The sequence below is a fragment of the Panthera onca genome, chromosome X, assembly GCF_046562875.1.
Source record: "Panthera onca isolate mPanOnc1 chromosome X, mPanOnc1 haplotype 2, whole genome shotgun sequence".
Lineage (NCBI taxonomy): Eukaryota > Metazoa > Chordata > Mammalia > Carnivora > Felidae > Panthera > Panthera onca.
The window spans coordinates 130,522,025-130,549,704 of record NC_138357.1 but is presented as its reverse complement, the minus strand read 5'-3'; the positions used below and the strand labels follow the sequence as shown (position 1 = coordinate 130,549,704).

Sequence of the window (27,680 nt, the reverse complement as noted above, 5' to 3'; positions counted from 1 at the left end):
CTGGGGGCACAGGGCAGTGTCACGAGGGAGACTCCGTCTGGCACGGACGGCTCTGGGGATGGGAGGCCCGGCCGAGGGTCACAGGCCCTGGGCCTGGAGCGTCCAGCAGATGGCCGTCCCCGCAAGGCCTGCAGGCGAGGTGCCCGTGCTCCTGACCCCACGGCCGGGGGGGGGGGGGGGGGGGGGGGCGGGGGGGGGGGGATTGGGGGAGTTGGGGGGGGGGGGTAGCGCTTTCCTACAGCAGCTTCCCAAGTCCTGGGGACAGAACTGGGACGGAGGAGAGGGGACGGGACCAGAGGGGTGGGGGGACGAGACGTCCCACCCAGGCAGCCAACCCCCAGGCCAGGGTCCAACGCACACACGCCGGGGGGGGGGGGCCGCTGGTTCTCCGTGCGGGACGCGCGGGGGGCCGTGCCCCTCTACACAGTGGCCAAGAAGGGTCTGTGGTTTGGCACCAACACGAGATTTGAAGGGCAGAAGGCCCCACCCTGCATGTCCGGGGGAGGGTGACCCAAAAGCATCCAGCCCAGGCCCCTGCCCCAAGTCCGCACAGCCGATCTGTCTGGAGCGCCCCGTGCTGACCAGACCGCAGCCTCCCCGGGGCCCTCCCTGCCCCGCAGCTGGCCCACAGCTCCGGACGTCACAAAATGCCCGACAGCGAGGCCCTGGGCTGTGACAGGAACGGCCGGCGGCCCACCCAGAGCCGCCGCACGTAGGACCGCGAGGACGAGGGACCCAGCACCATGCTCCACGGCGGAGAACACAGCTGGTTCTGGAACCGTCCAGCCAAGCACAGCAGTCGCCCGGAGAGAAAGCTGCCAGCTGGTAGGCACCTGGGTGGGCATCCCAAGGTCCCGGTCAGCGGTCACACAGCCCTCTCCCCACAGAAGGGGTTCGGATCCACGGGTGCAGATGGCAGGGGTCGCTGTCATTGCCTAGAGACCTGGAGGGCCCGGGTCGGCCGTACTCGGAGGCGACCGGCCCCCCGGCCCCAGGAGTGGGTAGCCACGGGGGACAGAACACAGCAACGGAGGGGGAGCTCATCACGGGGTGGGGGGTTTCCTCTTCAGTCGGATCCTCCCTGGGGACGGACAGACAACCCTCAGGACCCACACACAGCAACGGAGGGGGAGCTCATCACGGGGTGGGGGGTTTCCTCTTCAGTCGGATCCTCCCTGGGGACGGACAGACAACCCTCAGGACCCACACACAGACACTCGGATGGACAGACGGAAAGCTGTGCACACCACTGCCCGGACCCATCCGGACCCGTTGAGCCGTCAGACCGGGAGTTGGATCTCCGGGGAGCACACAGGAGGACACGCGCGCTCCCGCACGGGCACAGCGGCCACGGCGTCACCCGGAGCCCCCGTGGCAGAAGAGCCGTCCCGCCTCCAGGGGCACCCTGGCAGGCAGCCCCCTGCCCCCGCCCCCCGGGCACCCTCCAGAACCGAAGTCGGCGCCCCGCGAGGCCACCTCCCAGAGGCCTGGCCGGCACAGACCTGCACGGAGATGCCCTCCACGTCCACGTCTTCGTTGGAAGAGTTGTCCGAATCCTCTGACGACAGGAAGTCAACGTCAAAGATGTCCCTGCCAGAGAAAGAAGGGGTTCGCTCGCCAGGGAGACCGACACACGGCCTCCAGGGACTCTGCCTCCGGTCGGGTCCCTGTCCCTGTTGACAGACCCTGGGGCAGGAGGCCCCTCAGGGAGCAGGGGGACTGGCGGCCCATTTGCTGCAGGAAACAGGGCCAGAGAACAGGGGCCCCGCTGGGGCAAGAGGCGCCGGCGGGAGCGGCAGGGTGCGCTAGTGTGGCAAGAGGTGGGGAGACAAGGGGGCGGCAGGCAAGATGGAGATGCGGGGGGGGGTGTGGACCCAGAGACACATGGAGGCGACACAGCCCCCATATGAGGGCTCAGCTGCACCCCTAACACCCTTGTGCGCCCTATTCCACGCTTTGGGCCGAAGGGGAAGAGCCCCTCCCTGGCTGCCCTCCCCAGACACAGCCCACCCCTGCCTCGGCCCCACGCGGGACCCCACCCCCACCCCCGTCGCACCCTCCCCGCCCCGCCCGCCCGGCGACAGGAGCACAGCAGCGCCCGCGGTGCGCTCACCGCTTGGACTTGCGGCCCCTGGACGGGGTCCTCGGCTCTCGGTCCCCCGCGGAGGAGCTGGCCAAGGTGTCTGGTGTCCAGGAGGAGCCGGTGGCTGCGGGCAGCTCTGCACGGCAGGGAGGGTCAGCCACGGCCCGGACGCCCCGGCCCGCGCCCACCACTCCCGACCCCTCGCCCATCCCCTCTCCGCTCCCGACCCCTCCTCCTCCCCCACCCGACCCCCTCCCGACCGCTCCCGACCCCTCCTCGCCCCTGCCCTCTCTCCGCTCCCGAACCCTGGCCCCCGCCCCTCCCCGCCCCAGACCCCTCCTCCTCCCCCTCCCGACCGCTCGCCCCTCCCCCTTCTTCCTCCTCCCTCCTCCCTCCTCCTCCTCCTCCTCCTCCTCCTCCTCCCCCCCCCTCCTCCTCCTCCCCCCCCCCGCCCTTCTCCGTTCACGACCCCTCGCCCCTCCCCCCTCCCGACCCTCGCCCCTCCCCGTCCCCTCCGCACCTTGCGGCCGCTTGCTCTCTTTGCAGATGGCATCGAACGGGTTGGCGGCCGGCTCCTCCTCCTCCTCGGTCTGGGGCACGTAGTCCGTCTTCATCAGGGACTTGCGGTACACGAGCAGGGGGTTCATATCCCCTTCCCCAAAGCTAGGTACGCCCTCGGGTATGGAGTCCTGGAAGTGAGCGAGTCTGCGGGCAAAAGAGAGGACGTGGGCTGTGGGGGAGGGGGAGGGGGCGAGGGAGGGGACCCCGCCGAGGTCCTCAGGAGCCACCACCCCCCCCCCCCCCGGGGCCGCCACGGCCTGCCGGAGGGGCGCCACCCGGTGGGCGCAGGTGAGTCCTGCAGCGCGGAGCCCGGCGGCCCCGACCCGGACCAGCCCCGAGCCCTCGGCCTCCAGCGCGCGCACGCGCCGGAGCCGGAGCCGGAGCCGGGACACGCGGCGTGAACAGGACGGTCCCCCCCCCCCCCCCCCGAGAACCCTCCCTCCCGCGTCCGCGCCCCGCTCGCCACGGCTCCCTGGTCTGGGCGCCCGCCCTCCCCGCCCCACGCCCCCGAGCCCCGCCCCCCGGGGGCTCCCCGCGCACTCACGCGGTCCCGCGCTCGGCCGGGGGGATCTTGCAGGAGAACTCGGCCAGCAGGAGCAGGAAGCAGAGGTTTGGGTAGCGCTGGCGGCCCCCCTCCGCTTCTGCCACCGGGGCCTCGGAGAAGGCGTAGGCCAGCCCGCGCCTGGGGGCGAGGACGCAGGCAGGTGGGCGGGGCGTCGGGCAGGTGCCGAGGACCCGGGGGAGGGGGGTAACTCGCGCCTGGGGGCGGGGACGCCGGCAGGTGGGCGGGGCGTCGGGCAGGTGCCGAGGACCCGGGGGAGGGGGGGAACTCGCGCCTGGGGGCGGGGACGCCGGCAGGTGGGCGGGGCGTCGGGCACGTGCTGAGGACCCGGGGGAAACATTGGGGGTGGGGGGAGGGACTCGCGCCTGGGGGCGGGGACGCAGGCAGGTGGGCGGGGCGTCGGGCAGGTGCCGAGGACACGGGAGGGGGGGGACTCGCGCCTGGGGGCGGGGTATCGGACCCTGGACCACAGCCCCAGGTGGGACCCAGACCACGAGCAGGGTGTCAGGTGGGGCGGTGTAGTCGGGAAGAGGGCAGTGTGGACAGGGCAGCCCCCGGCACGGACCTCTGGATCAGGTGGGCGGCTTCCCGGGCGCGGTCAAAGCCGAGCGTGAGCGCAAAGCGGCGAGCCAGCAGCCGGATGGAGTAGAAGGGGCCGCAGATTAACTCGATGGGGTCGTAGTTAAGACCGTACGTGTCCATGTGCTTCTGAAAGAGCTGGGGGGTTGCAGGGACCCAGTGGGGTCAGGGACGTGCTGGGCATGGGCCAGCAACCCGGGGCTCTCAGGGTCTGGGGGCCTGTGTGCCTGAGTAGGGGGGGCGGAGAGGGGGGCACCGAGTGTCCCACGGTCTGGGAGCCCGTGTGCCTGAGTAAGGGGCAAGCACCCTGTGTCCCAGGTGTGGGGGCCCATGTGCCTGAGTAGGGGGTGGGCACCCTGTGTCCCAGGTCTTGGGGCCCCTGTGCCTGAGTAAGGGGGGTAGGGGGAGCAGCCCAAGGTCTAGGGGCCCGTGTGCCTGAGTAGGGGAGGCAGAGGGGGTCAGCCTGTGTCCCAGGGTCTGGGGGGCCTGTGTGCCTGAGTAGGGGGGCCGAGGGGGCAGGCTGTGTCTAAGATCTGGGGGCTGGTGTGCCTGAGTGGGGGGGGGGGCAGCCTGTATCCCAGGGTCTTGGGAGGATATGTGCCTGAGTAGGGGGGGTGGGGGGAGGCAGCCTGAATCCCAGGTCTGGGGGCCCGTGTGCCTGAGTAGAGGGGTCGAGGGGGCAGGCTGTGTCTGAGATCTGGGGACCAGTGTGCCTGAGTGGGGGGGGCAGCCTGTGTCCCAGGGTCTGGGGGGGGCCGTGTGCCTGAGTGGGGGGGGGGGGGGGCAGCCTGTGTCCCAGGGTCTGGGGGGGCCGTGTGCCTGAGTAGGGGGCAAACACTGCATCCACAGTGTTGGGGGAGCCCCGTGTCCAGAGTCTGGAGCCTGTCGTCTGCGGGGTCTGAGTTTTATGAAGGTCAGGCGGCCACGCCCTTGCCAGCACCTTCCGGGTGCAGCAGGCGGCGGGCCAGGGCGGCCCGCCCTGCACAGAGACTGTCGAGGCTGGAGAACCGAGGGGTGCAGGACAGGTCTGTGAACCAGGCATCTCTGTCGGAGGGTCAGCCCTGCCAGCAGAGGGGCCGGGACCCTTGAGACCTGACTGGCCCTCCCACGCCCCCCCCCCACCCTAGTGCCTCAGAGAGGCCCCCTGTCTGGCACAAGCAGCCAACACAAGACACGTGGCCAGCACCCCCGCCCCCCGGGGTCGGAGGCTCAAGAGATCCAGAGAGGCGTCTCTTGGACCTGCAGCCCCCGGCCAGAGCTGAGCCAGTGCCCGTGACGACCGGGTCCCGGACGACAGTGCCGCTCGCCGATGACCTCTTCCGCAGAGGACAGGGGGCGGGGGCTCCTGCGGGGAGCCACGCCGAGGCCAGGGTGCCGGGGGAGCACCCGCGACCGCCCACACGGGGATCCGGGGTTCCCCGCACCTTCCGGCGGTCACCCCAGTCCGCAACGTCACATCTGCTCAGCAGCAGCTCCCCGGGCCTGCCCCAGAGGCGGACTCAACAGAAAACCAGGAGCCAGAAAGATGCTCCCAGTCCGAGAAAGCACACGCAGAGCGGGCCCTGACGTGGCGGGGACGTGCCCGCCGACGTTCCACGCGTGCCCTGGGGCATCTGTGGGTCATCCGAACAGGTCACGTGCAGACCCGTCCCACAACGGGAGGAACAAGGCCGCTTCCCGAGGAAGAACCAACGGCAGGAAAGCATCAGAGGTAAAGGGAGGCCTCGGGGCGAGCGTCCAGAAGGTGCTCGCGCTCCAGAACCCAGAAACAGAGGCCACGTGCCGGAAAACCACCGCGCAGGCTGTCCGCCAGAGACCCTGCCGGCCTGTAAGTCAACACTGGCTCTGCCACACCCTCCCGTCCTTGCCCGTCGTGACACGAGAGGCAGACCCACCCGTGTGAAAAGCAGAACAGAGCACGGAACAAGCCACGCTTCACGGCCACAGGTGCCACGTATGTGGGTAAGCCGACCACCACGGGATGGAAGAATAGATGCGGACGCCCTCTCACGCCGTGTCATGACAGAGGGACGCCCATCCTGAGGTTCAGTGGACCGAGCTGGGGTGACGCCCACCCGGAGGGTCAGGGACACCCCGCCCCCAGTTCACTGTGCGAGGACACACGTGGAACCCGCCGGGGACAATCCAGCCCAACACTGGGGCACGGCGGCCCCCTGACCCCCACGACGCGGGGACGCCCCTCTGTCTAGGAAGCCGTGGGCACACGCGTCCACCTGCCACGTGTCCCCGCAACACCCCGTGACCGCATCCTCCTTTGTCCCCCCGTCCTTGAACAGAGAGGAATGCGACACAAAGGTCCCACGACCCTGAGGTGGGGCCGGCCGCGGAAGCCAACTGCGGGGGACTGAATCAGTCCCCCGAATCCACGTGCGCAAGCCTGACCGCCGAGGGGGCCGTGGCAGCTGGCGGGGAGCAGATCAGGTCAGGAGGGCGGGGCCCACGCCGTGCGTTAGTGCTCGCGAAGGTGTCCCTAGAGCCTCCTGCCCTCCGCCCACAGCCACGTGGGGACACGGCAGAGGGGACCGTGTGTGGCCCTCCAGAGGCCTCCCCAGAACCTGACCCCGGCGCCCCCTCCCGCTGGCACCCTGGTCTCAGGCCGCAGCCTCCACAACCAGGAGGGAGAAGGGTCTGACGTTTCAGCCGCCCTGTCTGTCCGTGGGGCGTGGGACGACCCAGCCGCCAGCACGTGCCGTCCCCTCCAGCAGCTGCTCACAGGCCACTGACGCGGGGGCGGGACTCCCGAGGAGAGGGCAGCGGTGCCCACGGCCGGTGCGTCCCCGAGGGCGCCCGCCCCTCCAGGCCCCGGCGACCGTGCCTGGTGTCGTGGGGAGCAGCCACAGAGCGCCGCCCGACCCTCCGGAACAGACCGCTCACCTGCTGCAGGCACAGGAGCAGGGACAGCGCGTTGCGGAGCCTGTCATTCTGTCTCGTCCTGGTCATGGTCTCCTTGATGATGTCACCAAAGTGATGGTAATGCTGAGAGCGAACACAGGCGTGCGTCAGCACGGGGACGCGGCAAGCACAGACGCGTTACCACACCGTGTCCCCACGTCGCGAACTCTTAAGGACAGCCACGGAGCTCGAACCCCAGGACCTAGATGGACGTGGATCCCGCCGGCCACCAGGCCCCGCGTCAGGGCCAGCGGGTGGGAGCACGTCCACAGGACCCGGGAAGCCGAAGCCATCAGGCAGCAAGGTCCTGGGGCCAGCTGCACTCCCAGGACCGGCTGGGCCCCTCCCACGGGGACGCTTCCTCCGTGGGGAGGGCAGGGCCACCGGGCATGGAGGGCCGGGAGCAAGGGAGCGAGGCCTCTCAGAGCCACCGTGACGTGCCCCTGCCACGACTGCACCAGCCCGCAGACGCACGGCCCCGGGGCCCTGCCGTCACAAGATCGGCCGCACGCAGTCTCGGTAGTGACGAAAGCACGAAACTGAGGGAACGGCTTTAAAAGACAGCACGTGAGGTCCTGAGCGAAGAAACCCGCTAGACGCCAGGTGCGGGGAGAGACGACGGTGCCACAAAAACGCACACGTGGCGCTGACGGGGACGCGGTCCCCACGCGCGCTGCGCCGGGCTCGTCCGCAGGAAGTGGTGGGGGCCACGAGAACCCAGGAAGACCGGGCAGCGGCCACCCGTGCTCTCCGTCCGTCCGACTCTGTGTGTCGCGCAGGACAGCAGTGGGCGGGGCAGGGGAGCCGGGCGGGGGCTGGGGGGGGGGGGGGGGGCAGGAGGGCCGCGCGGGGGCTGGGGGGGGGGGGGGCAGGAGGGCCGCGCGGGGGCTGGGGGGGGGGGGGGCAGGAGGGCCGCGCGGGCACCTTCAGGTAGAACTGGTAGATTTCGGCGGCCGCGCTCAAATCCAGCACGTTGTAGACCACAAGCTTGCAGAACACGGCCAGCATGTTCCTCCGGTGGAACAGCTCGTGGAGCTCGTCCGCGTCGTCCTCCTTGTAGATTCTGCTGGGGCCTGGGGAGACAGCACGCGCCGGCCACGTCGTCCCGCGGCCCCCTCGTGGCTCAGCCGTGGGACGGCCGCGTGGCAGGCGAGCAGGGCGCGGCCGGGCACGGCGGGAAGTCCGATCCAGAGGTGCTCGCGGTCCGGGCATCGTTCCGGGGGCCGGTCGCGGGTCAGACCCGCCACCGGACGCCGTGGCCCCAACGGCACAGAGCCCGCGAGCGCCACGGGGTGCCTGCGTCTCCCGGTCCTGACCGCCTGCTCAGCGCTCCCCCGACCCTTCCGCGACCGCGTGAGCACGGGAGACAGACACGTGCGGAGTGCAGCTCATCATCCCGGGTGCGGAGCACCCCACGGTGCCCCGCTGCGCCCCACCCCCACCTACCCTTATACCCCGGGGTTACCCCCCCATCCCCCCCGACCCCCCACCTACCCTTCCGCCCCGGGGTTACCCCCCCCCCGTCCCCCCACCGCGGCCCCCACCTACCCTTCCGCCCCAGGGTTACCCCTCCGTCTCCCCACCACAGCCCCCACCTACCCTTCCGCCCCGGGGTTACCCTCCCGTCCCCCCACCGCGGCCCCCACCTACCCCTCCACCCCAAGGTTACTCCCCCGTCACCCCACCGCGGCCCCCACCTACCCTTCCGCCCCGGGGTTACTCCCCTGTCCCCCCACCACAGCCCCCACCTACCCTTCCACCCCGGGGTTACCCCCCCACTCTGTCCCCCCACCGCGGCCCCCACCTAGCCTTCTTCCCTGGGGTTACCCCCCCACGGCCCCTGGGGGGGGCATACCTTCAGCCCCCGACTCCTCCAGAAACACGTGCTCCCTGACGAAGCTCAGCAGTCTGCCCTGCAGGATGTGGTCGGGCACAAAGAAGAGCAGCCCCAGGCCAGTGTCCTCGGGCCCCTGGTGGCTCAGGATGAGCAGCAGGTCGCACAGCAGGATGAAGGCCTGAGGGGGTGAGGGGGGACGGAGCAGCCACAGGGACGTCATGCCCTGCCTGCCCCCGGCTGCCCCCCAACAGGCTCCCAGGGGTGGGCGACCCAGGGCTGGGCGGGAGCCAGAGTGCGGGGAGGGGTACGGCGGCCGGCCCCTCGAAGACACCCCCCGCCTCGACCCCACCCTGCCCGTGACACAGGGTCCAACAAAACCAGCACACGGGACGCTTGGTGACGTCGAAAAGCTGCCGTCAGCCACCAGCGCCCAAGGCTGACAGAGTGACGCGTCACACGCAGGCGGGAAAGACAGCCTACGGTAACAGACAGCCACAGACACCGCAGACCGGAAACGCAAATACACAACCGTGTGTGACCATCCCAGACACGACACGCACATGAGAAAGAAACCTAGGACACCCGTGTGACAAACACAACATACGCACCGGACACGACACGCACGTGACACAATCCAAAGCACACAACACACACACACGAGAAACGCACCACGTGCAGGGGACAGACGCGCCCGAACGCACAACACGCAGGCAACGACTCACACGGTGAGCGGAAACGTCTGCCACATGCAGGCTCGCGACCAAAACCCGCAGTGACCAGGGGGCGCGGACGCACAGTGTGACGGGGAGGGGGTCACGAAGGACGGAGCTCGGAGCCCGGAAAGGACACTCGGGCCCTGCTCCTCGGCCAGCGGTCGGCCGCGACACGTGGTATCTGAGACCGCGACGGGGTCGCTCTCACATGCGCACGTTCGCACGCGCCCCAAAGGAAGCAGCAGGTCACGAGCACACACGACACGCCAAGCGCAGTGGCTTGTCCCGCGTCACGAAGCCGTTAGAACCGCCTCCCCGCAGACGTGACATCGCCCTAAAGACTCTCCGCGTGCGGAAGCTGCCGACGCTCGGCGTCCAGGGCCCCACGCCAAACGTGTGTACTGCACGTAACCGGGGGGCGCGCGCACGGGCTGATGCGAACGGGACGTTCACGCGCGTTCGTGCGCGTAAGCGGACGCGTCACCTTGCGAGACGCGCGGTACGACGTGGAAACACCGTCACCGAAAACACGAACGGGCCCCGATCCGCACGGGCCTCTCTACCGCCCCTCCCCTTGCTCGGCCGCCCCGGGACCCCCGCCCCGTGAGCGTCCCGGGGACGCACCCACCTTCTCACTCAGCACCTTGCTCTGGTGGCTCAGGTACACGCGGCAGGCCACGCAGAACTTCATCAGCCGCCTGCGCAAGTCCAGGAGCGCGTCCTGCCAGACAGCGACAGGGCAGGGGCCGCCCGTCAGGGCAGCCGGCCCTCCAGCCACAGCCTGACGCAGACGAACTGCCTTCGTCACCCCCACGTCCCCCCCCAGCCCCCTCCCCCGTCTTTACCCCCGTCCCCCCCCCCCAACCCTCTCCCCCTCCCCCACCTGACACAGCCAGGCACCTGCCCCGCCCACGGGAGCCGGCCCTCCAGCCACAGCCTGACGCAGACGACCTGCCTTCGTCAACCCCACGTCCCCCCAGCCCCCTCCCCCGTCTTTACCCCCATGTCCCCCCACCCCCCCCCGCAACCCCCTCCCCCTTTCCCACTTCGCACTGTCCCCTTCCCGCACTATCTCCCTCCCCCACCCCCCTTCTTGTCCCACTGTCTACCTCCGCCAGCCCCCGTGTCCCCCTCCCCTACCTCCCTCTGTCCCCCACACCCCTCCCCACCTGCCATCCTCCCACATGCTCCTCCTCCCCCCCCCCCCACCCCGTCTGTCCTTCCTCATGAGGAATTAGGGCTGAACGTTTCCAGGCAGCCATAAATACGGCCCCAAAGCACGGCTGACTTCAAGCTACCCTTGGTTTGGCCAGCAACCAAGGTCAAGGGTCCCACCCAGCAAACACGGGGCAGGTAGGTGCTCAGACAGGATCTAAACCCAGCTCCCTGTGGCAGGCGGACAGGTTGGAGGGCCGTGTCGGCGGGGCCCAAGGTCAGCTCTTGGCTCAGATCCCAGGAGCCCAGGCCTGACCCCAGGGTGACACACGCGAGGCAGTGGTGGGGGCGGATGCCTGTCCAAGCGGTGACCCTGTCCCCTGTCCCCAGCCTGCCGCATCCGTCACAGACAACTGGAATCCACATACTTGCACCTGCCCCCCCCCCGCCACCGCCCCTCACCTGCCCCCCCCACCGCCCTGCACCTGCCCCGCCACCACCCCTCACCTGCCTACACCTGCGCCTACTCCCCCACCGCCCCTCACCTGCCCCCCCCACCGCCCTGCACCTGCCCCGCCACCACCCCTCACCTGCCTACACCTGCGCCTACTCCCCCACCGCCCCTCACCTGCCCCCCCTACCGCCCTGCACCTGCCCCGCCACCACCCCTCACGTGCCTACACCTGCGCCTACTCCCCCACCGCCCCTCACCTGCCCCCCCCACCGCCCTGCAACTGCCCCGCCACCACCCCTCACGTGCCTACACCTGCGCCTACTCCCCCACCGCCCCTCACCTGCCCCCCCTACCGCCCTGCACCTGCCCCGCCACCACCCCTCACCTGCCTACACCTGCCCCTCTTGGCCCCTCACCCACACCCGACCCCTCCCAGCCCCTCGCCTGCCCGTACCTGCCCCTCCCAGCCCCTCGCCTGCCCGTACCTGCACCTGCTGCCCAGCCCCTCACCCACCTGAGGCGGCAGCCGGTCCGTGGCTGCAACAATCTGCCACAGGAGCGCATAGTAGGTGCACTGCAGTGCACAGTGGATGACCTACGGGACACAAGGCCTGTCGTGCAGTTGGGGACGCGGACGGGACACCCGCCTGCGGACGCTCCCCTGCACAAGACCCCGAGCCCTCACCGGGACCTGCTTCCCGCCAGACCTCCCCCCCCCCCCCCAGGACCCCACCGGGACCCTCCTCCCCAGGACCCGTCCTTCTCCCCCAGGACCTCCCGCCTCCCTGCACCTCAGGACCCACTCTCGCCCCGGCACCCTCCTCCCACCGGCGCCCTCCCCTGACCCCGCGGCCCTCACCTCGGTGGGCATGCTGCCCTGGTGCCTGCGCAGGGTCAGCAGACTGTCCATCTTCTCGTACAGGTTCCAGCTGCTCAGGTCGTGCGTGCTGACCGGAAACGGGGGTCTCAGGGCCCACCTCGGCCCGGGACCCCAGCGTCCCCGAGGTGAGCCGCCCACGCCCGGTCAGCAGCCCCCGGAGCCACAGGACCACCTCCCGGCAGACGGAGGGGCACCCGCCCCACACGGCCGAGGCGGCCCCTCCGGGACACCGCGGCGCGGGCGTGGCCCAGGCGGTCCCAGCTCCTGCACACGCGGCTCAGGGCCCCAGACGGGCAGGACGGGCTCCCGGGGAACCCGCAGCCACCCGGCCCACCCCGGGGACGCCCCTCAGGCTCTGAACGCCCCTCGCCTCACCCGGGACACAGGAACGCGGCTCAGAGGGAGACAGTGGGCACGTTGCTGGGGGGGGGGGGGTCACGTGTGCCCCCGCCGAGGGAGCCGGCCGTGTCACCCCACTCACCTGTAGAAGGCCACCAGTCTCCGCAGCGTCGAGCAGATGCGACCCATCTCGTGGTGTCCCAGGAACTGGCCTTGTTTCTACACAGCAGGGAGAGGGCAAGGGGGTGGCCGCCTGACACGCGTGTCCCGGGCGGGGCTCCCGGGGCCCTGGGCCCTGGCTTCGAGCCGGCCCTCCATCCTAGGAGCCTCCTCTCTTGCTACTTCCCGGAAGGCGGCTCTTTCAGCTCTCCGGTCGGGACGTGGTACCCCAGGCCACTCTGCCTCCAGCCTCGCAGAAAAGGGGGGGGGGAGGGTGGGACAGTCCCCAAAGCCGCGTGCGCGGACGACGAGAAGAACGGAAACGACCCGAGATCCGCCGTCTCCCAGCACTTCAGGCGCGGCCCCGTGAGGAAGCCGCTACAGGAACTAGATTTCCCACTTTGCAGCGGGCAGAACACACAGGGGAGCGTGTCGCGGACCCCCAGCGCCCCCCCCACACCCCCCCCCCCCCCGCCCAAATTCATGGCAGGCCCTCGGCTGGGGGCCGCAAGAGGAACCGGGAGCCCCGCCTGTGGCGACGGGTCCTCAGAAGGACAGTGCCTAAAGCGGGGCTGGACGCCTGGTCCACAGGTCACGTGGCCCTCGGCCCGTCGGTGCCAATAAAGTTTTATCGGCACACGGCCCAGTCACGTGATACGCGTGTGCTCTCGGACTACGCCGGGAACACGATGACCCCCCCAAAAGTGCTCGTGACGTGGCGCTTTACAGAAACCCTCTGCCCGAGCGTACGCGAGCCACGGCCTCGGTCAGACTGGGCCCTCTGTGGGCTCACGGGGCTCCCCTGGGGGAAAGCGAGGCCCATGTGTGGACCCCCCCCCCATCTCCCCCCACTCCCAGGGGACAGAAGCCCCCACCGGAGGTGCGGGGTGAACGGCAGGGGCGCAGAGAACCCACCCTGCGTCCCCAGAGAGCAAGAGCCGGTCCCCGGGTTCGCTGAGCCGACCCCCAACAGGCGCCCGACGACGAAACGCCGAGGGCTGCGGCCGAGCGTCCTCGGCCGGCGCGGGGCCCGCCTCGGTGGAGGTCTCCCCACCCCGCACGACACGCCGCACACCCACGCCCGCCCGCGACACCTCCGCGTCTCCACCCCCGCCCCCGCGTCCCACGCCCCGCCCCCACGGCCGGCACCTCGTGCTGGAGGAACACGTCGAGCAGCGGCGTCAGCGCGTCCACCAGCATGTCCACCAGCCGGCTGCAGGCGGGGGCGGCCTGGCAGTGGGCGGTGCCCCCCTCGCAGCAGTAGGCGCCGTAGGCGCGGGCACAGGCCTCCAGCACCGCCACGTCCGAGTGCCGCTGCACGAGGCAGTCCAGCTCCAGCAGGGCCGAGTCCAGGTACTGTGGGAGGCGGGGTGGGGGGCAGACGACCGCTCAGGGACCGTGGCACGGGGCCGACGGGAGAGGTGGGGGGGGGGGGGCGTTGGGGGTCGTGGCACCGAGGGAAGGGTCGGGAGGTCGTGGGGTCATGGCAGTGAGGGGAAAGGCCGGGGAGGTCATGGGGTTGAGGGGGGGAAAGATCCGGGGTAAGGGGGTCATGGCACCGAGGGGAAGGGTCGGGAGGTCGTGGGGTCATGGCAGTGAGGGGAAGGTCGGGGGTCATGGCACTGAGGGGGAGAGGTTGGGGAGGTCATGAGGTTGAGGGGGGAAAGATCCGGGGTCAAGGGGTCATGGCACTGACAGGAAAGGCCAGGTGTCAGGGGTTATGGCACTGAGGGGGAAAGGTCGGGGAGGTCATGGGGTTGAAGGGGGAAAGATCCGGGGTCAGGGGGTCATGGCCCCAAGGGGAAGGGTCGGGAGGTCGTGGGGTCATGACAGTGAGGGGAAAGGTCGGGGGTCATGGCACCGAGGGAGAGAGGTCGGGAGGTCGTGGGGTCATGGCACCAAGGGGGACAGGTCCGGGAGGTCATGAGATGGAGGGGGGAAGATCCAGGGTCATGGGGTCATGGCGTTGATGGGAAAGGTTGGGGGTCACAGGTCATGGCATTGACGGGAAAAGTCAGGGGTCAGGGGTCATGACAGAGAGGGAGGGGGAAGGTCGAGAGGTCATGGGGTTGAGGGGGAAAGGTCAAGACATCATAGGGTTGAGGGGGAAAGATCCAGGGTCAGGGGGTCATGGCACTGACCAGGAAAGGCCAGGGGTCAGGGCACTGAGGGGAAAGGTCGGGGAGATCATGGGGGTGAAGGGGGAAAGATCCGGGGTCATGGGGTCATGGCCCCAAGGGGAAAGGTCGGGGAGGTCACAGAGTCAAGCAGGAAACTGCCGGGGAAAGGTCAGGCTATTGAGGGGGAAAGCCTGGGGATGCCTGGGTCAAGGGGAAAGGTCCTAGTTCAGAGAGTTGAGGGATAAAGGGTCAGGGAGAAGGTCAGAGGTTACGGGAGGAGGTCAGGAGCCAGAAGAAAGGGCCAGGTGGGGTCATGAGGGGGACATGGGGCCAAGAGGAAGAGGTCACGGGAACTGTGAGTCTGTGTGGACCCTCCCACCACTATGGGTGACGGCTGCCACCTGCGGTGGGGACAGCGTGAGCAGAATGTTCCAGTAGCCGCCTGGGCCCCCAGCGTCCCCCTCAGATCCCACCTCTCCTGCCCCCCCGCCCCGACCGTACCCACACGCAGGGCACAGCCCACAAGCTCCCGGGGCTTTACCAGTTTCTGTGCCCACGGGCACCCTGAGGACCAGACCCCAGGGCGCCACCCAGAACCAGGCATCTGACCTTCTCGCCATGAAAACTCGAGACAGCGGTCGGTGCCTCTGTCTTCACAGCCCTGCCGGTCCTGCCCTGTCATCGGGCCCCACCACCCACCTCGAGCTGCAGGGACGCATTGACCAGGTGACCCAGACACCCCCAGACGGGGCCCGGGCCACCGCCCTGGACAGGGGGACGCTCCTTCAGCACAGACCAGCACGAAAGAGCAGCCTCGGAGGCGTGACGCCCCAGGCCTCGGGAGGGTGGCGGGACACAGGGGCAGACGATGATGTGGCGGCCGCCGTGCCCCACGCCTGCAGCCCGGGGAGGGGGACCGCGGCCCCCACGGGCAGAACGCAGGGGGGAGGGGCGGAGTCCCGTGACTCACCGAGCCCAGGCCGTCCTTGTCATACACGTCCAGGTTGCAGTACTGTGGGATCTGCAGGAGGGGCGTCACCTTCTCCTTGTCCGCGGCGAACTGCGCACAGAGCAGGCGTGAACGGGCCTTCCTGGCCTCCCCGCGCCCCCGCCGCCTCCCCGCCTCCCCGCCCCCTGACCTTCCCCGCCCCGCACCTTGGACAGCAGCTGGGGCAGCACCTTCACAAAGTGTCGGCTCATGCTGGCACGCTCACGCCAGCGGCGGGTCCCGTCCACCTCCCTGGCGGCCTGTGGGCAGAGCGAGCGTGGCCTGAGCCCACGGCCGACCCGTGCGAGTCTCGCGGTGGCCCTGGGACCGGCCGACACGGGCCCAGATCACACCCAGGCAGCGCTGCCCCCACATCACAGGTGTAGCTCCAGAGTGCTACTCCGGGGGTTTGTTCCAGAAACGCTAGTTCACGTGCGTGGAAACCGTCAAGAAACACTGAGTCGTCTCCCCCAAGTTCATGCCTTACGGCTCACCCTCGTCTGGTAGGACTGGGGTGTCGTTAAAAAGAGACATCAGAGGACAGAGCCAGACACGTGCACAGGGGAGGACGTGACAGCCACATGAAAATAGAAGCAAGGACAGCAGGGACGTGGCCAAAAGCCCAGGGATGCCTGCAGCCCCACAAGCTGGAAGAGGCAGGAAGGACCCTCCCCTGGAGCCTCTGGAGGGAGCACAGCCCTGCCTGGATCTCCGTGGCCCTTCCCTGGCTGGGTGTCAGGGGTCCTGTCCTACCTGGAACTCAGTGGCCCTGCCCCTCCTGGATCTCGCTGGCCCTGCCCTGCCTGGATCTCAGGGGTCCTGCCCCTCCTGGTTCTCAGCGGCCCTTCCCTGCCTGGATCTCAGTGGTCCTGTCCTGCCTGGATCTCAGCGGCCCTGCCCCTCCTGGATCTCAGGGGTCCCGCCCTGCCTGGATCTCAGTGGCCCTGCCCTGCCTGGATCAGTGGTCCTGCCCCTCGTGGATCTCAATGGTCCTGCCCCTCCTCAATCTCAGCAGCCCTGCCATGCCCGGATCTCAGCGGTCGTGTCCTCGTGGATCCCAGTGGCCCTGCCCCCCCTGGATCTCAGTGGCCCTTCCCTGCCTGGATCTCAGTGGTCCTGCCCCTCGTGGATCCCAGTGGCCCTGCCCTGCCTGGATCTCAGCAGCCTTGCCCCTCCTGGATCTCAGTGGTCCTGCCTCTCCTGCATCTCAGGGATCCTGCCCCGCTTGGATCTCAGTAGTCCCGCCCCTCATGGATGTCAATGGCCCTGCCCCACCTGGATCTCAGGGGTCCTGCCCCTCCTGGATCTCAGCGGCCCTGCCCTGCCTGGATTTCAGTGGCTCTGCCCCTCCTGGGTCTCAGTGGTCCTGCCCTGCCTGGGTCTCAGTGGCCCTGCCCTGCCTGGATCTCAGTGGCCCTGCCCTGCCTGGATCTCAGTGGCCCTTCCCTGCCTGGATCTCAGCGGCCCTGCCCTCCCTGGATCTGAGGGGTCCTGCCCCTCCTGGATCTCAGTGGCCCTGCCCTGCTTGGATCTCAGCGGCCCTGTCACTCCTGGATCTCAGCGGCCCTGCCCACCCTGGATCTCAGTGGTCCTGCCCTTCCTCAATCTCAGCGGCCCTGTCCTCATGGATCCCAGTGGCCCTGCCCTGCCTGAATCTCAGTGGCCCTGCCCTGCCTGGATCTCAGGGATCCTGCCCCAGCTGGATCTCAGAGGCCTTGCCCTGCCTGGATCTCAGGGGTCCTGCCCTGCCTGGATCTGGCCAGCCCTGCCCTGCCTGGATCTGGCCAGCCCTGCCCTGCCTGGATGTCAGACTCCTCTTCTCCAGAGCTGGGGCAGGACGCCCAACCCCCGTGATCCTAGGTCCACTTGGGTGTGATCTTCTGTCCCAGCAGCACCAGAGACCCACACAGAGACGATTCGGGGGCTGGCTGACACACTGCCGTGTCCGGTGTGAACCAGGTGGGGGGACTGTGGGGTGCCCCCCCGGGGAGGCGGACGGCTCACACGGGAACAGCTGGCAGAGGGCTGGTAGCGGCAGGAGGGGCGGGCAGGAGCTGGGAGGCACAGTCAGCGAGACCTACCTGGGTGGCCGGGAGCCCCGCCCGCAGAGCCAGCGGCCCAGTGAGCAGCTAGCGCGCCAAGCACAAGGCAGCAAGCGATCGCGCGGCCGCGCGGGTGGGGGTGGGGGAGCCCCGCGAGCCCGAGGCCGCAGCGGGCACCCCCAGAGCCCCGGCACTGACAGCAAGGGCGCAGCAGCCACAGCCAGCGGTCAGCACAGGGGACGAAGCGCATCCGGGCGGGGGCGGGGGTGGCACTGACTCTCTTGCCCAGTTCGCGGCCAGCAGGGGGGTGGCCCTCTGCGGCCTGTCGCACGGCGGCCACGAGGATCTCGATGAGGACTCTCTCCTGCTGGCTCGTCAGCGCTGCAAGGAGACGGGGTCCGGTCAGCGCCCTCCGAGCCTCACGGGGACACACGGCGCTCTGGCCGCCGCAGGGCTCTGAGGGGCCTCGGGGAGCCGGGTGCGGGGCGAGCGTGGTGGGGCCCCCGGGCACGGCCACAGGCCGACGGCTCGTGGGCTCAGTGACACACAGACCAGAGCCCCCGGGGCCAGCCCTCCGCTCAAACCGCACGCAAAGGGACCCCCTGTCACCCGTTCAGGTCAACGTGGGACCTGGAGCTGGCCCGGGCTGGGACAGACGCACATGTCCTCAGGGCAGCACCCGACGGGACCGCAGACCGGGGTTCACCTGGCTTTGCCCCAAAATGCTAGGACGCGGGTCTGAAACCATCCAGCTGACCACACGTCTGCTCACGGAGCGTTCTGCACTGGCTTTCGCTCCAAAGTCACACCCACGCGGAACCTCACAAAGGGACCTTGTGGGAAAATCGAATCTTTGCACATGTGATTAAGTGAAAGACCCAAGATGAGGTCAGCCTGGATGAGGGTGGCCCTAACCCCAGGGACAAATGTCCTTATAAGAGACAGAAAACGACACAGACACAGAAGAAGCCCTGTGGAGGGGCGGGGACAGACGGGGGGGACGCAGCCATAATCCCAGGGACGCCTGGAGCCCCAGAAGCTGGAAGAGGCAGGGAGGACCCTCCCCTGGAGCCTCTGGAGGGAGCATAGCCCTGCCTGGATCTCCGTGGCCCTGCCCCTCCTGGATCTCAGTGGCCCTGCCCTGCCTGGATCTCAGTGGCCCTGCCCCTCTTGGATCTCAGGGGCCCTGACCCTCCTGGGTCTCAGCGGTCCTGCCCTGCCTGCATCTCAGGGGCCCTGGCCTGCCTGGATCTCAGGGGCCCTGCCCCTCCTGGATCTCAGGGGCCCTGCCCTGCCTGGATCTCAGTGGCCCTGCCCTGCCTCCATCTCAGGGGTCCTGCCCCTCCTGGATCTCAGGGGCCCTGCCCCTCCTGGATCTCAGTGGTCCTGCCCCTCCTGGATCTCAGTGGTCCTGCCCCTCCTGGATCTCCGTGGCCCTGCCCCGCCTGGATCTCAGTGGCCCTGCCCCGCCTGGATCTCCGTGGCCCTGCCCCGCCTGGATCTCAGTGGCCCTGCCCCGCCTGGATCTCCGTGGTCCTGCAGCTCCTGGATCTCAGTGGCCCTGCCCCTCCTGGATCTCTGTGGCCCTGTCCCTCCTGGGTCTCCGTGGTCCTGCCTCTCCTGGATCTCAGGGGCCCTGCCCTGCCTGCATCTCAGGGGCCCTGTCCCGCCTGGATCTCAGTGGCCCTGCCCCTCCTGGATCTCCGTGGCCCTGCCCCTCCTGGATCTCCGTGGCCCTGCCCCTCCTGGATCTCAGTGGCCCTGCCCCTCCTGGATCTCAGTGGCCCTGCCCCTCCTGGATCTCAGTGGCCCTGCCCCTCCTGGATCTCAGTGGCCCTGCCCCTCCTGGATCTCAGTGGCCCTGCCCCGCCTGGATCTCCGCGGCCCTGCCCCTCCTGGATCTCAGCGGCCCTGCCCCTCCTGGATCTCAGCGGCCCTGCCCCTCCTGGATCTCAGCGGCCCTGCCCCGCCTGGATCTCCGTGGCCCTGTCCCTCCTGGATCTCCGTGGTCCTGCCTCTCCTGGATCTCAGTGGCCCTGCCCCTCCTGGATCTCAGTGGCCCTGCCCCGCCTGGATCTCCGTGGTCCTGCCCCGCCTGGATCTCAGCGGCCCTGCCCCGCCTGGATCTCCGTGGTCCTGCCCCGCCTGGATCTCCGTGGCCCTGCCCCGCCTGGGTCTCAGTGGTCCTGCCCCTCCTGGGTCTCAGTGGTCCTGCCCCTCCTGGGTCTCAGCGGTCCTGCCCCTCGTGGGTCTCAGCGGCCCTGCCCCTCGTGGATCTCAGCGGCCCTGCCCCGCCTGGATCTCAGCGGCCCTGCCCCGCCTGGATCTCAGCGGCCCTGCCCCGCCTGGATCTCAGCGGCCCTGCCCCGCCTGGATCTCCGTGGCCCTGCCCCGCCTGGATCTCCGTGGTCCTGCCCCGCCTGGATCTCAGTGGCCCTGCCCCGCCTGGATCTCAGTGGTCCTGCCCCGCCTGGATCTCAGTGGTCCTGCCCCTCCTGGATCTCAGTGGTCCTGCCCCGCCTGGATCTCCGTGGTCCTGCCTCTCCTGGATCTCCGTGGTCCTGTCCCTCCTGGATCTCCGTGGCCCTGCCCCTCCTGGATCTCAGTGGCCCTGCTCCGCCTGGATCTCCGTGGCCCTGCCCCTCCTGGATCTCAGCGGCCCTGCCCCTCCTGGATCTCAGCGGCCCTGCCCCTCCTGGATCTCAGTGGCCCTGTCCCTCCTGGATCTCCGTGGTCCTGCCTCTCCTGGATCTCAGTGGCCCTGCCCCTCTTGGATCTCAGTGGTCCTACCCCTCCTGGATCTCAGTGGTCCTGCCCCTCCTGGATCTCAGTGGCCCTGCCCCGCCTGGATCTCCGTGGCCCTGCCCCGCCTGGATCTCCGTGGCCCTGCCCCGCCTGGATCTCAGTGGCCCTGCCCCGCCTGGATCTCCGTGGTCCTGCAGCTCCTGGATCTCAGTGGCCCTGCCCCTCCTGGATCTCCGTGGCCCTGTCCCTCCTGGGTCTCAGTGGTCCTGCCTCTCCTGGGTCTCAGGGGCCCTGTCCTGCCTGGATCTCAGTGGCCCTGCCCTGCCTGGATCTCAGTGGCCCTGCCCCTCCTGGATCTCCGTGGCCCTGCCCCTCCTGGATCTCAGTGGCCCTGCCCCTCCTGGATCTCAGTGGCCCTGCCCCTCCTGGATCTCAGCGGCCCTGCCCCGCCTGGATCTCAGCGGCCCTGCCCCGCCTGGATCTCAGCGGCCCTGCCCCGCCTGGATCTCTGAGGCCCTGCCCCGCCTGGATCTCAGTGGCCCTGCCCCTCCTGGATCTCCGTGGCCCTGCCCCTCCTGGATCTCAGTGGCCCTGCCCTTCCTGGATCTCAGTGGTCCTGCCCCGCCTGGATCTCCGTGGTCCTGCCTCTCCTGGATCTCCGTGGCCCTGTCCCTCCTGGATCTCCGTGGCCCTGTCCCTCCTGGGTCTCAGTGGCCCTGCCCCTCCTGGGTCTCAGTGGCCCTGCCCCTCCTGGATCTCAGTGGCCCTGCCCCTCCTGGATCTCAGTGGCCCTGCCCCTCCTGGATCTCCGTGGCCCTGCCCCGCCTGGGTCTCAGTGGTCCTGCCTCGCCTGGATCTCCGTGGCCCTGTCCCTCCTGGATCTCCGTGGCCCTGTCCCTCCTGGGTCTCAGTGGCCCTGCCCCTCCTGGATCTCAGTGGCCCTGCCCCTCCTGGATCTCAGTGGCCCTGCCCCTCCTGGATCTCAGTGGTCCTGTCCCTCCTGGATCTCCGTGGTCCTGTCCCTCCTGGGTCTCAGTGGTCCTGCCTCTCCTGGGTCTCAGTGGTCCTGCCTCTCCTGGATCTCAGGCGCCCTGCCCTGCCTGCATCTCAGGCGCCCTGCCCCTCCTGGATCTCCGTGGCCCTGCCCCTCCTGGATCTCAGTGGCCCTGCCCCTCCTGGATCTCAGTGGCCCTGCCCCGCCTGGATCTCCGCGGCCCTGCCCCTCCTGGATCTCAGCGGCCCTGCCCCTCCTGGATCTCAGCGGCCCTGCCCCTCCTGGATCTCAGTGGCCCTGCCCCGCCTGGATCTCAGTGGTCCTGCCCCGCCTGGATCTCCGTGGTCCTGCCTCTCCTGGATCTCCGTGGCCCTGTCCCTCCTGGATCTCCGTGGTCCTGCCTCTCCTGGATCTCAGTGGCCCTGCCCCTCCTGGATCTCAGTGGCCCTGCCCCGCCTGGATCTCCGTGGTCCTGCCCCGCCTGGATCTCAGCGGCCCTGCCCCGCCTGGATCTCAGTGGCCCTGCCCCGCCTGGATCTCCGTGGCCCTGCCCCGCCTGGATCTCCGTGGTCCTGCCTCTCTTGGATCTCAGTGGCCCTGCCCCTCCTGGATCTCAGTGGTCCTGCCCCTCCTGGATCTCAGTGGTCCTGCCCCTCCTGGATCTCCGTGGCCCTGCCCCGCCTGGATCTCAGTGGCCCTGCCCCGCCTGGATCTCCGTGGCCCTGCCCCGCCTGGATCTCAGTGGCCCTGCCCCGCCTGGATCTCCGTGGTCCTGCAGCTCCTGGATCTCAGTGGCCCTGCCCCTCCTGGATCTCAGTGGCCCTGCCCCTCCTGGATCTCCGTGGCCCTGCCCCTCCTGGATCTCAGTGGACCTGCCCTGCCTGGATCTCAGGGGTCCTGCCCCTCCTGGGTCTCAGTGGCCCTTCCCTGCCTGGATCTCAGTGACCCTGCCCTGCCTGGATCTCAACAGCCCTGCCCCTCCTGGATCTCAGTGGCCCTGCCCCTCCTGGATCTCAGTGGACCTGCCCTGCCTGGATCTCAGTGCTCCAGCCCTGCCTGGATCTCAGTGGTCCTGCCCTGCCTGGATCTCAGTGCTCCAGCCCTGCCTGGATCTCAGTGGTCCTGCCCTGCCTGGATCTCAGGGGCCCTGCCCCTCCTGGATCTCAGCGGCCCTGCCCTGCCTGGATCTCAGCAGTCCTTCCCCTCCTGGATCTCAGCAGCCCTGCCCCTTCTGGATCTCAAGATCCTGCCTGGATCTCAGTGGTCCTGCCCTGCCTGGATCTCAGTGGCCCTGCCCCTCCTGGATCTCAGAGGTCCTGCCACCCCTGGATCTCAGCGGTCCTGTCCTGCCTGTATCTCAGACTTCTGGTTTCCAGACCTAAGACAGGATGGATTCTCATTTAACCACTGGGTTTGAGATCATGTGTCACAGCCAGCCTGAGAGTGTCACACATGGGTCTCCTGCCTAGTCTGTCATGTCCTGGAGCTAGCCCTATGAGCCCAAGCATAGCAGGAGCAGGCCCACAGTCAGAGCCAAGAAACGCAGACCACACAGCTGGGCCCCAGAGATTTCAGTCAGAGGAAAGGATGCATCCCCATGACAAAGAAACAGGCCCCTTCAGGGACCCCAAGGAGCACGGTCAGAGCTGCGGGTCCCTCCAGGAACGTGACAGGCCTGGGCTACGTCATAAATGGCACCGGGACTCCTGGCTGTGGCCGACGACACCTGTGTCTGCCGAGGGGAGTTTGGCAGGGAGGACGGGCTGTCTGCTGGGCCTGGAGGGGCAGGCGAGGGCACCCCAGCTGCTTGGGGGCTCATCCGCTGGGCACTCTGCCCACCGTGCACCCTGACTCTGGGGCCCGGTCTTTGGGCTTCAGTGGCCCCCAGGCTGATCCTCTTATGGCAAGTCAGTCTGTGGCCCTCGTCCTGTGGACCCCACACTAGAGCCCTGTGACACCCCAGCCTCGAGGCCTGAGGACCCCTCACCGCAGGAAAGCATGGGTATGCTCCCCAAGCAGCCACTCAGGGAGCGGGTGCAGCACAGGAGGCTCGACAGGGCTGTGTCACTGCCTATATGGACAGACACTTGGCAGGACGGAAGCCTGGGGGCAGTGGGACATGGGGAGGAGGGAACAGTGAGACACCAGGAGGGGACAGCAGGACACGGGGGGGGACAGCAGGACACGGGGCAGCACAGCAAGTCACAGAGGAATACGGATGTCAGGACACGGGACAGCAGGACACGGGGGACAGCGGGACACGGGCAGCAGGATACGGGGGACAGCGGGACACGGGGGACAGCGGGACACGGGGGACAGCAGGACACAGCAGTTGGTGGGTCACAAAGGAACAGGGACGGCAGGACGGGGACAGCGGGGGACAGCAGGACACAGGGATGGAAGGACACGGGACAGCGGGACACAGGACAGCAGGACACAGGGACGGAAGGACACGGGGAGACAGCAGGACACGGGGGACAGCGGGACACAGGGACAGAAGGACACGGGACAGCGGGACACAGGGGGCAGCGGGACACAGCAGCCGGTGGGTCACAGAGGAACAGGGACGGCAGGACGGGGGATGGTGTGCCTGGCAGGGACGGCCGGGAGGCCAGCGGGATCGCTGGCCCCCATCCACGACTCAGAGCCGGCCTCTGGCCACGCTCACCTTGGCGCCCGCCACGTGGCTCCAGCAGCAGGGCCGTCATGCACTCCCAGTTCCGGACCAGGGCGGGCGCCGCGTCCCACAGGCCGTCCACCAGGTATGGGACGTGTCTGTGGAACTGACAGGGACGGGCCACACGTGTAAAGTCGTGACGACGCGGAAGGAAAGACACGATGATGTTACAGGAACACACGATATGTGGGACGGGGGACAGTGAGGACACGGCACGTGTGATGACACAGGCAGGGGGACGTGTGAGGACGCAGGGGGACACATGACAGCACGACGTAGAAGGAATGCGTGACAAGGGCGAGAAGGATACGTGACAACACGGGGGGACACGTGACAACGGGGGACATGTGATGACACAGAAAGGACACGCGACGTGAGGGGCGTGTGATGACAGAGGGGACTCGTAATGACACAGGCAGACGCCTGATGACACAGGGGATGTGTGACAACCAGGGGTGGACACGTGGTGACACCTGGTGGAGGGGACACGTGAGGACATGGGCAGGAACGGCCCCCTTCCCGACCCACCCGTGTGGTGGACACGTGAGGACAAACGGGGACACCCACCCAGAGCCCTGACACCCGTGTGCCCGCGGCAGGCGTTCACACAGGAAGCAAGCCCCGCGTCAGCCGGACGCAGGACGTGGCACGGGACACGGGACACGGGGCGTGGGACACGGGACGTGGCATGCAACGTGGGCTGCAGGACACGGGTCCAGGTCCCTCCCGCGACTCGGACAACCCGGCCCCGGGCCCTGTGCTGCCACACCCTCACCTCGCCCTGCAAGTAAAAGTCGATGAGCGTCTTCATGTTCTGGATGTTTCTGTCAAACTCGTCGGGAGGGTTTTGACCAAAGAAACCTTCTTGGGGCGGAGGGGCCAGGAGCCTAGTGGGATCAGAAAGAGCGACCCCAGCATCAGCCTGGACGGGGGGCTCCCCGCACCTGCTGGTGCCCGAGGTCCTGTGGCTCCCTGCACGCACACGTGCAACGCAGTGAGCTGGGGAGCAGGCACGCCGGGAGGCCGCGGGCGCAGGACACGGCCCAGGGAGGAAAGCTCTAGAATGACTTCTGTCTGTCCGACCCCACTGCCAGCTCAGGCCAGCACTGCAGTGGGAACAGACGACAGGACTGCCCCCCGTTGCCGCACGTCAGACCCCCAAAGGACGCGGACCCCCGCCTGAACGCAGACCCATTAGGGAGGGCGAGACAGCCAGGTGGCCCAGGACAGGACCTCAGGCCGGTGGGGGCCCCCGAGGGGGCCTCTACCACCTGGTCAGACCAATGCGGGAAGGGGCGCGCCTGTAACGCGGATCAAGTCCCCCAGCCACGCGCGTCCTTTGCGCTGCCGTTCCCACCCATCCTGTCCTGTGCCTCGGGGCCCACACCTGCTGTCCTGTGCAAGCCCTGCTCGGGGGCCCTGCTGTTCCCCTGGTCCCTGGGGCCTCCCGCTGCCCCCACCCTCCTCCATCTGCGAGTCCACCTGGCAGGACGCGGGAGCCCCCCCCCCCCCCCCAAACATCACGGTGCCATCACAGCCCTGGAGACACCGTCACGTGTTCCGGCCTTACCTCTTACAGATGAGCTCGCCCGCGGCGGTCGCCATGGGCCTGTAGGCCGCGTACACGAACTGGAACAAGAAGACGTACTCCATGGATGAGAACACGCCCACGTAGTGCCTGAGGGGAGGCGCGCGTGAGTCCGGGGCCCGTGCATGCGGGACACGGCCACAGGCGCCTGTCCCCGCGGAGAGCGAAGGGAGGCTCTTCGCTAAATCGAGGGCCCCAACCTCGGCTTCCCCTAGACATGCCCCCCGCCGCTACAGTTCCTGCCGGACCGAGCTCCCCTGGGGCGGCCCGCGTCCCAGGACAGGAGCTGAGGCCGCGCGAGAAGGACCCACGTGAGCCAAGACGACGTGAGCAGCCTCCTGGGAAGGCCTCCCCCCCGCAGGGCCTCCGTGTCTGGGTTCCTTCCCCTCCAGCCAACTGCTAGCCCCAAAGGAAGGGAAAACCACTCTGTCCTCTCCCATGTGTGCACCTGAGCCACCTGTCACCTGACCCTCCCCAGGAGAGCGCTCTTGACTCCAAGCAGGCGACCGAGAGGGGGCGCACACGCAGGGGCAGAGGGAGACCCCGTGGGGGCCCACACGCAGGGGTGCACATGGAGAGGCGGCGGACGACCCCACGGGCGTGCACACGCAAGGGCGCATACACAGGGGCAGCGGGCGACCCCGCAGGGGCGCATACGGAGAGGGGAGGCAACCTTGCGGGGCGCACACGCAGGGGCGCATACAGAGAGGCAGGAGGCGACCCCGCGGGGGCGCACACAGAGGGGCGCACACGGAGAGGCAGGAGGCAACCCCGCGGGGGCGCACACGCAGGGGCGCATACAGAGGCAGCAGGCGACCCCGCGGGGGCGCGCTTGGAGGGGCAGCGGGCGACCCCACGGGGGTGCACACGCAGGGGCGCATACGCGGGGGCAGCAGGCAACCGCGTGGGACGCACACGAATGGGGCAACGATGCAGGGCCAATCACTGATGCGCAGCAGGCGGGCACACAGGGGGCGACCACGGACAGGAGGCAGATGTCCACGGGCACCCATACTGGGAGCAGTCAGGGGATGAGTGGGGGACACCCCTGACACCACCTGGGGGGACGTCACCAGTGTGACCGTTTATCCAAACGCATCCAGTGAACCCGCGTGAGCAGAGCACAGCGATGTGCAAACACAGACGCAGGGACGTTCCCACACGGGCAGAAACACAGGCAGGTGGCCTACCCGCCTCCCGGTCTGGGCTTTGAACGGTGGTGGACGACCTCTGATGCCTGGGGGACAACCCCGGGGGGACGCCTGCGTTTGTCCTCGGGGTTCTGGGCACACAAGGAGCACCCTTGGGGGGTCCGAGTCAGCCCTGAGCTTGACTTGTCCAAGTCAAACCCCAAAGCCGCCTGGTTCTGTGCAACGTGGGGCACACGAGCTCTGCCCACGACCGAGCCTAGTTAGCGGGTGCCCAACCAGGGCTCGGAACGTGGCTGCGGCCCCAGGACCTGGGAGGGGGGCTGCCCAGGGTATGAAAAGATGGGACGCCTCGGCTGGGAGTCAAGCCGGGCCACGTGAACTGCCTCCACGTTTTGTTACGCGGACCTTCGACTGATTAGATGTGGCCCACCACACTAGGGAGGACAATGTGCTTTACTGATCTGGGGATTCACGTGTTAACCCATCTGGGGACCTCCTCACAGATTTTCTGGAATCACGTGGGCGCTGCCCCCTCCAACCACGTCGGCAGTCAGGCTGACAACACGGCATCACCCATCGACACTTCCTCGTGAGAGTGTGGTTTCTGACCATGGACTCGTCGCAGACCGTCACTGAGTGCAGGAAGCCAGACACGTGGCACGCCACGTCAGAGCCTGTTCTGTGTGCCGGTGTCCGCTGGGGGGTGGGGGGAGGGGGCGGCTGGGGAGCAGACGGGGGAGCTCAGGTCCCCGCCCGGAGGGCTTTCGCATACACGCGTCGGAAGCCACACGGGTAAGAGCTTCTCCAAGTCAGTATCAGGGGACACGCGGCCCCACGGCCCGCCTGCACAGCACCCTGGACAGGAGTCCACGCAGACACGCTTTCGCGAACCGGGTCACTGACCCAGATCGTGGCACTTGTGTGGGCTGGCTCTGTCCAGACGGCTCCCTTGTAAAATACGCCACCTTATCACCCAGCCACTGCCCTTGGGCGGTGGCGCAGGACGGGTGCTGGGTGGTCCCGGCCACTGGCGGGACCTCCGCGCAGCACACGGTAAGTCGGCTGCTCGTCCCCGTCTCTGGCCGCGACAGCCTCCATCTGTCTGGGCCGCGTCGGGGTGCACACCCAGGGAGGGTCGGG

At 68.7% G+C, this 27,680-nt stretch overlaps 1 protein-coding gene across 3 annotated transcripts in view; it reads right to left on the bottom strand.

Moving 5' to 3' along the window:
• Nucleotides 1–210: 210 nt before the first annotated feature.
• LOC145714251 (cohesin subunit SA-2-like) overlaps nucleotides 211–27,680 on the bottom strand; it is a 63,591-nt gene continuing 36,121 nt past the window's right edge. For 2 of the 3 annotated variants that reach the window (XM_081793535.1, XM_081793537.1), the window contains 20 exons: nucleotides 25,372–25,479; nucleotides 24,577–24,688; nucleotides 23,793–23,907; nucleotides 17,663–17,766; nucleotides 15,511–15,603; nucleotides 15,326–15,415; nucleotides 13,385–13,591; nucleotides 12,219–12,295; nucleotides 11,717–11,804; nucleotides 11,372–11,452; nucleotides 9,877–9,969; nucleotides 8,554–8,713; nucleotides 7,623–7,771; nucleotides 6,681–6,782; nucleotides 3,772–3,923; nucleotides 3,189–3,326; nucleotides 2,604–2,788; nucleotides 2,114–2,219; nucleotides 1,503–1,590; nucleotides 1,088–1,175 (listed from right to left, as the gene is read on the bottom strand). In XM_081793535.1, the coding sequence (XP_081649661.1) occupies nucleotides 1,161–1,175; nucleotides 1,503–1,590; nucleotides 2,114–2,219; nucleotides 2,604–2,788; nucleotides 3,189–3,326; nucleotides 3,772–3,923; nucleotides 6,681–6,782; nucleotides 7,623–7,771; nucleotides 8,554–8,713; nucleotides 9,877–9,969; nucleotides 11,372–11,452; nucleotides 11,717–11,804; nucleotides 12,219–12,295; nucleotides 13,385–13,591; nucleotides 15,326–15,415; nucleotides 15,511–15,603; nucleotides 17,663–17,766; nucleotides 23,793–23,907; nucleotides 24,577–24,688; nucleotides 25,372–25,479 (2,263 nt within the window). In that variant the 3' untranslated portion in view covers nucleotides 1,088–1,160. The other variant, XM_081793536.1, reaches the window with a different exon arrangement.